General features: G+C 50.3%; 1 protein-coding gene across 1 annotated transcript; it reads right to left on the reverse strand.

The window, feature by feature from the left end:
- Positions 1–3314: 3314 nt before the first annotated feature.
- On the reverse strand, positions 3315–8825 carry Sox9 (SRY-box transcription factor 9). Its single transcript, XM_052757506.1, has 3 exons — positions 7999–8825; positions 6949–7202; positions 3315–6313 (listed from the first exon to the last, which is right to left on the reverse strand). Exons 1-3 carry the CDS (start codon positions 8427–8429, stop codon positions 5475–5477), a joined length of 1524 nt encoding a protein of 507 aa, XP_052613466.1. The 5' UTR covers positions 8430–8825; the 3' UTR covers positions 3315–5474.
- Between the last annotated feature and the right edge of the window lie 226 nt (positions 8826–9051).

Consider the following 9051-nt stretch of genomic DNA (forward strand, 5'->3'; position numbering starts at 1 on the left):
CAAACTAAAATAAGAATTACTCTCCAGAAATCCAGACTAAAGTAATTCTAATCTATGAATGGTGGAGTAACATCCCAGTCTGAGCTCCACAAATGGTTTAGCTGTAAGATTTCATGGGGACCCTGGAAACATCCAGAAGAGAGGAGATGTAAGAAAGGAGAAGAAGAAAGTGGGAGAGAACAGTGTGAGAATGAGATCAAGGTCACATTTCTTCTTGGCTTTACCTAACTTCAGCTCTGTGGTGCTCACAGGTACTATTACTGGAGGATGGAAACCATGTGAGCCTCAGAGCAATAAGTAGTTTGTAGAAGGACCAGTGATAAAATGGTATTTATTCTTGCTATTTTCTGTTCTGCGTGTGTCCACAAGCAACTTGGGAAGGAGAGGGTTCATTTCATCCTCCAGGTTACCATCCATCATTGTGGGAAGTCAGGGTAGGAACGTGAAGCAGAAATCACTGAGGAATGTTGCTTCCTAGCTTGCTTCAGGGTTCATGCCCAACTGTCTTTCCAATACAGCCCATACCCTCCTGCCCTGATATGGTGCCACGCACAGTGGGCTGGACCCTTTTGCATCAATCAGCAGTCAAGAAAATGCCCCACAGACATGTTACAGCCCAATCTGTTGGAGGAAGTTCTTTAGATGAAGTCCCTTCTTCCCACATGTGACAGGTTGACAAGCAAGATGAGCCACGGGAGTTGTATAGGGTTCTCTGCAACGTAGTCTATGTTCATGTCCTCATGTTCATGGAGATAATGAGATTGGCATTAATTAAGGACCTACTGAATGCTAGGTACTACTGAGAACAGACAGAAGTATCATGTTTACAGTATCTGATGGCAGGGTTTACTGGTCAACAGCTATGGTGTCGGGCAGGCCCAGCTTAACCTCTCCCCTTCCCCCACTTTAGAGAAGGGTTCTTGAAATAAAATAATGTAGAAGGCTGTGGAGATGGCTCAGTTGGTAAAGTGCTTGCTCCACAGGCATGAAGTCCTGAGTTCACATCCTCAGCACATAGGTGAAATGTCTGACGTGGTAGGTAGCTCATGCTTGAATCTCAGCACTGGGGAGGCAGAGGCAGGAGGGTCCCTGGAGCTCACTCGTGAACAAGCTTAACCTACTGGTAGAGCTCCAGGCCAGTGAATTCAGGGTTCATCTTCTTCATAGGAAATATGTCTCTGCCTATAGTGACCGTCCACCTATCAGTTCATTATAAAAAGATGCCCCAGAAGGATGAGGATATGGGAAAGGATGAGAGGATTGGGAGTGAGAAAGTCAAAACAAACCTCAAACTCCTCCACATGGTTCAAGCTTAATAATGGACAAAAACACTGATTCTAAATTCTTTGTTTTTATTGCTTTTTGTTAAAAAAAAATCCCTTTTTTCCCCCTTTCCCAAGATAGCTAGAAAGGCTGAGGTTGAACACAAATAAACAAGTACCCTTGGGTCTAAATGCAAGCTTTGCTGTTGTTGTTGTTGTTTTTGTTATTGTTGTTGTGGAGAGTTCTCCAAGGTTTCCAGCCCATGTTTATGTTGCCAGGGTGATAAGCCCCATGCTTTTGGATTTACCATACAACTTTCTCTAAAATATTTCATAATCTGGTGACATTGGGCTTTGGATAGATCCAGCGAGTATGTGAGTGGGCAGCAGTGAGAGGGACTCTGAAGAATGTTCGTGGGACCCTCCACTGTATCCTGTGTCTTTACTGTATATTGGAGCCACTCAAAGACCTCCTAAAGGGCTCTTTATGAGTCCAGCTTTACAAAATTCCGGTACAGAAGGACTGTTCTTCAGACCGACAGTCAGCCATAGTCTGACTTCCAAAACAACCTTGTTTACTCTAAGGTAGAGTCATAAACATCCCAGAAAAAAAAAAGGGAAACTGAGGCATCAGGTGGTTACATTGACCTAAGTCACCCTAGTAAATGTATGTCACAACAGAGCATCCTCACTCTAAGAAGGCCCAACTAGGGTACCCCAATAAGGAAATAGCAGAAGAAGTTAGAAAATAGTATGGACTTGGCCCCTGTGAGAGTCAGTGTGTGGGGATTAGGATGAGTAAGGTGGACAAGACTTAGTGCCCACCACAGACTTTTTCAAACAGGACTTTGTGAGTGTTGGCAAGAGTAGGGAAAATAGGCTTTTGTCAGGGTGGCGGACACACTCTGGACTGTCACACTAATAAGGACAAGAATCTGATGTCTGGAGACACAGAAAGAAAGAGAGAGAGAGGTCTGTGGAGTCGTTCCTCCCCTCCCCCCAGACCCCAGGCCCTCAGTCAATGTTTGTGGGAGGAATTTGCAATGGAGGCCTCAGACTAATGCTGCCTCCATGTGATAACTATCACTTTCCTGGTTGCCCTGATCCTGCCGTGGGAGGCTAGCCAGGAATGCCGCAGAGCCCAGGCCCTGCACTCTGCCTGAAGTAGTGGTGGAGGTGACTTTACCTTCTTAGACAAACGGGCCCCATCAGCTGGGGGGAGGTGCCTGGAGGAGGTGGGAGGGAGGGAGGGAGGGAGTGACTTCATCTGTTTAATGAAAAATGACCTGAACGTCTCTCTGAACCTGGAAACTCCCCATCGAATTGGGGCCAAAGAAAACAGGATTAGGCCATATTTCTTCTAGGATGGTTTCTCTGCATCTCCCTGTGATGAGTTAAACTGGTAAACTGGAGGAACACGGTGAGGGGTGCGGGGTGTGTGTGTGTGTGTGTGTGTGTGTGTGTGTGTGTGTGTGTGTGTGTGAATCTCTCTTCATTGTCTCTGCAGAGGAATCAGGAAAGACAGAAATTGTTTCACGGGTTAATTGGACAGGCTTGTCCCTCATCCCCACCTCATCCCCTATAGGTAGGTAGACCTTCTTTCCCTTTGGCTCCATTGCCTGGCAAGTGGGCACCCCATTTCTTTGGTATGTGTCCATGATAACATAAAGTTTGCCATATGGCATTCAGATAAAAGAGCCACCCCTTCTGGCATTTGGTCTCCTGACAGGCTGCTGATGTCCAGTCTAGTGTTCCCTCTCCCCTCTGACCTCCATAGGAGAACAGTGCCTGCCCCGAAGCAGAGGAGTTTTAAAACCACAACACACATTTTGCCAGAGTGGGCTACACTGTCGTGACATTCTCCATGTGACTTGCTGGGGTGGATGCTTTGTGCTCAGGTTGAGGGACGGGGAGACACAGTCTTTCACTGCCCTGTTTAAAATTGGCAAGGGAAGCCATCAAATCGAAACCACCACTAAGATCACCCTTCCACAGTCTGGTGTCTTAAGTCACTCTTTTAACAGGAGAATGTAGTAAATAAATCCACAGGGCTGTTTTCACTTTAATGCAATGTATATTTATTGTAAACAATAATATACAAAAAAGAAAGGAAGGAAAGAAAAGTGAGTTCCACAGAGAATAAAAAGTTTGGAGAGGGAAACAAACAAAACACAAACACAAACCAAACCTTACCTAAAGAGAAAATATGACTTAAATGTCAGGTTTCTTAAGTTACAGACATATTTTTTTAAAAGGTCTGTTTTTATACAGAAATCGAAAGATGCCATATTATAAGAATGCTTTAAGGTTTTATTCTACTGACTTCTAAAACTGTTAATATATCTTTTTTTTTAAATTAAAAAAAAAAAGTCTGCTGTCGTCTTAAAAAAAGCAATCCTCATACTCTTCAGCCACAGCAGTGAGGAAGAATTAAGGTCTGTTCGATGTGATGTCTCTCTGTAGGAGAGCAGGCAGGGGCTTATCCACGATACACGCTTGCAGGGGCTGGCGCTGTTCCTTGTCACAACACGGGAACACTTCCACATACAGTCCCGGCAGCCCAAAGGCCTGTGGCAGAAAACTCTGCAAACGACTCGGTGATGTACATCCTGCATTGGTAACCTCTCATTAGTACAACAGAGAGAAACAGGTTTCCAGTTTGTTACCAACAATAAAAAACAACAAAAAAGGGGAGGGGAAAAAAAAAACACCACAAGGACGGACAAAAAAGCATTTGCACAAATCTAGAATGAACAATTCAAAGAGACTTGCTTTTAATAATAAAAAAGATTAAAGATAAATTAAAAAATGGTTACAGTTAAGAACATAATTTAACAGATGACCATACCCTTTGAGGAAGGCTCCAACAATCTACCTTAAAGACAGTAAATTTAAAAAAAAAAAAAAAAAGAAAACAGAAAAAAAAGGGAAAAAAAGGAAGGAGATTTTTTTTCTTAAAAAATGAAAACTCCTCCTTACAAAATAAATAATTTTAGCACATGGAATGTCTTGAAGGTCAAATGCTGGTGTTCAGGGAGGCACAGGTGACAGTCTGAGCAGGCCCACTCACTCGCTCCAGCATCTGCTGGGCACATGGGGCCCAGGCAGGCAACCAGGGGGCAATGTGCTCGGGCACTTACAGGCTGCTTGAAAAAAAAATCTTCCCCAAGAAAATTGGGTCTCCTCGCTTGCTCTTGGCTTTCCTTCTGAGGCTGCAGCCGGCAAGCAAAGGCACTGTCAATGGTCTAGGAACAGCATTTGTATTTTCCCAGCAGCGGGGGTTTTAAGGCTCAAGGTGTTTTTCTTCTGGTTTAAAAAATATATATATATATATTTTATGATAAAGGTCACCAATGTTCTCTATGTTTATTCCCCTTATTGCAAAATAAGGCTTTCTCTCTCTCTCTTTCTTTCTTTCTCTTTTTGTTTTTTTTTTTTAAGGCAGCTGCTCCTGAAATCCGAGAGCCTGGAGAATTAACCAAAGCTCACCCCCAAAACTGATGATGTAACAAAATTCTGTGTATTTTTTTTATGTTACTATAACAACACACTTTTTTTTCTTTTTCTTTTTTTCTGTTTTTTTTTGTTTTTTTTGTTTTTTTGTTTGTTTGTTTAGGAGAAAGCAAATCTGTACACAAATATTCTGGTTGCAAGGAAGGCTAGGGGCCACTGTTGAACTACGAGTAGTTAAGCTGTTGGAAAAAATAAGAGCATTTAATTTTTTATCTAAAATATGTATAAATCCCCTCAAAATGGTAATGAATCATACACAGTACATACTAAAAGTATTTAAAATAGAGAATATTCCTCACAGAGGACTTTTTTTTCTTTAATTACGGCTAAAAAATAATTACAGAGTCCAAACAGGCAGGGAGATTCTTCAATCGTCCTCCACGTTGACTCTGAAGGACCCAAGTCCTTCCTCGATGATTCAGGTGGGTCCATCTGGCCATGAGTGACCCGACTCTTTGCAATAGGTTGGCATGGGCTCGGATAAAGTCCCAATGTCTCTCTCTGGAATCTCAGCACTAGTTACCTTCGCTTACACGTCTTTAAGAAATAGGGACAACGACAGAGAAAAAAAAAAAAAGTGTCCAAAGGAATTTCAATTGGTTCTTGATTTCTTCGGCTATTTCTTTCTTTCTTTCTTCTTCTTCTTCTTTTTTTTTTTTTAAATGATCAGCTCCCTCACCATCCCTCTTCAAGGGCTCCTCAGGGTCTGGTGAGCTGTGTGTAGACCGGTTGTTCCCAATGCTGCGGGCTGTGGGTCTGCGGGATGGAAGGGACCCCGGAGGTGTCAGCGATGGGGGTGTACATGGGGCGCTGCGCGGGGTTCATGTAAGTGAATGTGGAGTAGAGCCCCGAGCCCTGGCCCGCTGCGTGGCTGTAGTAGGAGCCGGAGTTCTGGTGGTCTGTGTAGTCGTACTGCGAGCGCGTGATGGGCGGGTAGGAGGGGCTGTAGTGTGGAAGGTTGAAGGGGCTGTAGGCGATCTGCTGCGGGGAGTGCTGCTGCTGCTCGCTGTAGTGGCTGGGGCTCAGCTGCTCCGTCTTGATGTGCGTTCTCTGGGACTGGCCTGGCTCGCTGCTCAGGGTGGTGAGCGTGTGTGCCTGCTGCTGCTGGGGTGCCTGCTGCTGCTGCGGGGGTGCCTGCGGCTGCGGAGGCGCCTGCGGCTGCGGAGGCGCCTGCGGGGGCTGCTGCGGAGGAGGGGGAGGCGCCTGCTGCTTTGACATCCACACGTGGCCAGCGGTGGCAGGAGTGGCTGCGGTGCTGCTGATGCCGTAGCTGCCAGTGTAGGTGACCTGCCCGTGTGTGGCCGGCACCCCAGGGTGGCCGTTGGGTGGCAAGTATTGGTCAAACTCATTGACGTCAAAGGTCTCGATGTTGGAGATGACGTCGCTGCTCAGCTCACCGATGTCCACGTCGCGGAAGTCGATGGGGGGCTGTCTGCCCCCCTCTGCCAGAGGGCGCCCCTCTCGCTTCAGGTCAACTTTGCCAGTTTGCACGTCGGTTTTGGGAGTGGTGGGTGGGGTCGGTGGACCCTGAGATTGTCCTGCAGGCAATAAAAGAGAAAGACAAACCGTAAAAAATCAACAAGGGCTGTGCAAAGCCCCTGGTCTTAGGAGCCCCCCCCCCCCCTCCGCCTCTGGGGAACCTTCCTGGTTGCTAAGGTGTCTTTAGGACCCAAGCCCGCGCAGGAGGCGCGCTGCACCAGCGATAAGTCGCCGAATGATTAACCTGCAGGTACACACCAGGCAAGCTCCTTTTATCAGGGGAAGGGTCTGAGGTCCCAAGGGTCCGGAAGACTAAATTGCTACCAGCAGAAGAGTGTGTGCTTAGGCGGTGAGGCGCAAAGAGAAAGGTGGGTAAGTTTCGTGAAGCCATTAATGTATGTTGCCTTGCAATAAAGAATCCAGCTTAGGATTCCGGGGTTGAGGGGTGTGTGTGTGTGTGTGTGTGTGTGTGTGTGTGTGTGTGTGTGCGCGCGCGCGCGCGCGCGCGCCTTCGAGCCCGCCTACCTATTTCGGTGGGTCCTGGACAGGGAGGGAAGTGCGGGGAAACAGTGTTTCTCTCCTCCAGGGAGCGCAAAGTCCCCACCCAGATCCTGGGGCGGGGAGGGGGGCCTAAGGGTGTGCCCCGAGGGGCCCTGAGTGGCTAAGCCTAGTGGGTCACTTGCCCCTTACTCACCGGAGTGCTCGCCTGGGGAATGCACCTCGCTCATGCCGGAGGAGGAGTGCGGGGAGTCGGCTTGCAGCGCCTTGAAGATGGCGTTAGGAGAGATGTGAGTCTGTTCCGTGGCCTCCTCGGCCTCTGCCTGCCCGTTCTTCACCGACTTCCTCCGCCGTGGCTGGTACTTGTAATCGGGGTGGTCTTTCTTGTGCTGCACGCGCAGCCGCTCCGCCTCCTCCACGAAGGGTCTCTTCTCGCTCTCGTTCAGCAGTCTGGGAAGAGGGGCAGAAGAAAAGAGGAGGGGGGGTAGGTCAGTGAAACCCCAGGAGCTGTCATGTCCCCACCCCTCCTTCGAGCACTTCCCCTCCTCCCTCCTTTCTGCTTGCCATCCTCCTCTGAGACTCAGAACTTTTCTTTCTTTCTTTCTTCTAAGTGCTTGGAGCCGACCTGAACGGTCACTCTTCGCCCCGCCCCCTCCCCTGGCCTCCTATTTTGGAAACCCTGAAGATGAAAATAGCTCCCTGCTGAGGCTGCTCTAAACGCCTTTGCTACCGGAGCGGTCCACCCCCTCCCAACACCCTGTAAAAACTTTCCGAAAACCCACTTAAATTGCAAGAAGCTCACTCTGTCGGTCCACGCCCCTACCGCTTCTTAGTAGCTTTCCCTAATTTCTGCCTGGGTCACCTCCAGCCCAGCTTTCCCATCATTCCGTCTTCCCAGGAAAGAGCGCAGCTTGGCGGGGGCTAGTGGGGGGGGGGGCGTTAAGTTCCTCTAATTGTTCCTTTCGAAGGGACACACCCCCTCACTCACTACCCCCCTTCGTTCCTAAAAGCAATCACAGACAGGCCACACAACACCCCTCCCGCCCCCCGCCGCGCCATCGCCAAGAGCAATCTCAAGAACTTTCTCAAACTCTAAGCCAACCTCCCCTACCCGCCCCCCACCCCGCAGCCCGGCCCATCAGATCCCAGGCTGCAACTTCTGGGCTCAGGGAGGCGGGCCAGGTTCGGTGAGTGCAGCCCCCGTCCCGGTACCCACCAAGCCCACCCTGCGGTCCCGCGCGCTCACCTCCAGAGCTTGCCCAGAGTCTTGCTGAGCTCCGCGTTGTGCAGATGCGGGTACTGGTCCGCCAGCTTCCTACGTGCAGCCTGCGCCCACACCATGAAGGCGTTCATGGGCCGCTTGACATGTGGCTTGTTCTTGCTGGAGCCGTTGACGCGCACCGGCATGGGCACCAGCGTCCAGTCGTAGCCCTTCAGCACCTGGCTGACCGCCTCGCGGATGCACACGGGGAACTTGTCTTCTTCGCTCTCCTTCTTCAGATCCGGCTCGCCCTTGGGGAACGTGTTCTCCTGGGGTCGCGTGTTCTCCGTGTCGGAGCCCGAGCCCGAAGGGCAGGGCGAGCCAGCCGAGTCCTCGGACATGGTGGGGCTAGGGGCGCCGGACAGGCCCTTCTCCTGCTCGTCGGTCATCTTCATGAAGGGGTCCAGGAGATTCATACGCGAGCCCGGGGCAGGGGGCGGGTGGCTGGGAAAGGCGAGAAGCCGCGGCGGCTAGGGCTCCTCTTCCCTCGGCTGCCCGGACGCGGACGCCGAGCGAGCGGCTCCCGGGGAGGTTGGCGAGTCACCGGGCTGCGACTATGGACACTTAGCAGAGGCGCTGGGTGGCCAGTACTCAGCTGCCCGCTCCAAACCCGGGGAAGGCGATTCGGAGAGGAGGAGAAGGAAGGGAAGAGAGAGAACGAAACCGGGGCCACTTGCACCCCGTGTCTCTTGCAAAGAAAAGTTCCTGGACTGAAACTGGTAAAAGTTGTCGCCCCACTGAAGTTTCCAGGCAGTTCCGAGCAGCGCTCTCGGCTCTCCGACTCCCAGCCCAGGGTCTCTTTAATAAATACCTTAGAGACCTCTAGCCAATCACGGCTCGGCAGTCATCATGGTTGGCAAGTCACTGATTGGACCGGATTTTGGAGAAGGGGGAGGAGGATTGTGGCTCCGGGTTGGGTGACGAGACACGAGGGGAGGAGAAGGGAGGGGAGCGCAGCCGGAGGGTGGATGGTGGGGTGAGGGGACTTGGAAGGAGGGGGGGGGGAGCGCCGCGGGGCAGGCGGGGGACCCGGGACGT

The sequence above is a fragment of the Peromyscus californicus genome, unplaced genomic scaffold, assembly GCF_007827085.1.
Source record: "Peromyscus californicus insignis strain IS unplaced genomic scaffold, ASM782708v3 Scaffold_3__1_contigs__length_106647218, whole genome shotgun sequence".
NCBI lineage: Eukaryota > Metazoa > Chordata > Mammalia > Rodentia > Cricetidae > Peromyscus > Peromyscus californicus.

Excerpts from the sequence above, each read along its gene's own strand:
- Sox9 (XM_052757506.1), bottom strand. The coding sequence starts at position 8,429 with ATGAATCTCCTGGACCCCTTCATGAAGATGACCGACGAGCAGGAGAAG. Across the intron at positions 7,203-7,998 it reads ACTCTGGGCAAGCTCTGGAG|ACTGCTGAACGAGAGCGAGA; the intron begins GTGAGCGCGCGG and ends CCCTCTTCCCAG. Across the intron at positions 6,314-6,948 it reads TTCCCCAGGCGAGCACTCCG|GACAATCTCAGGGTCCACCG; the intron begins GTGAGTAAGGGG and ends TATTGCCTGCAG.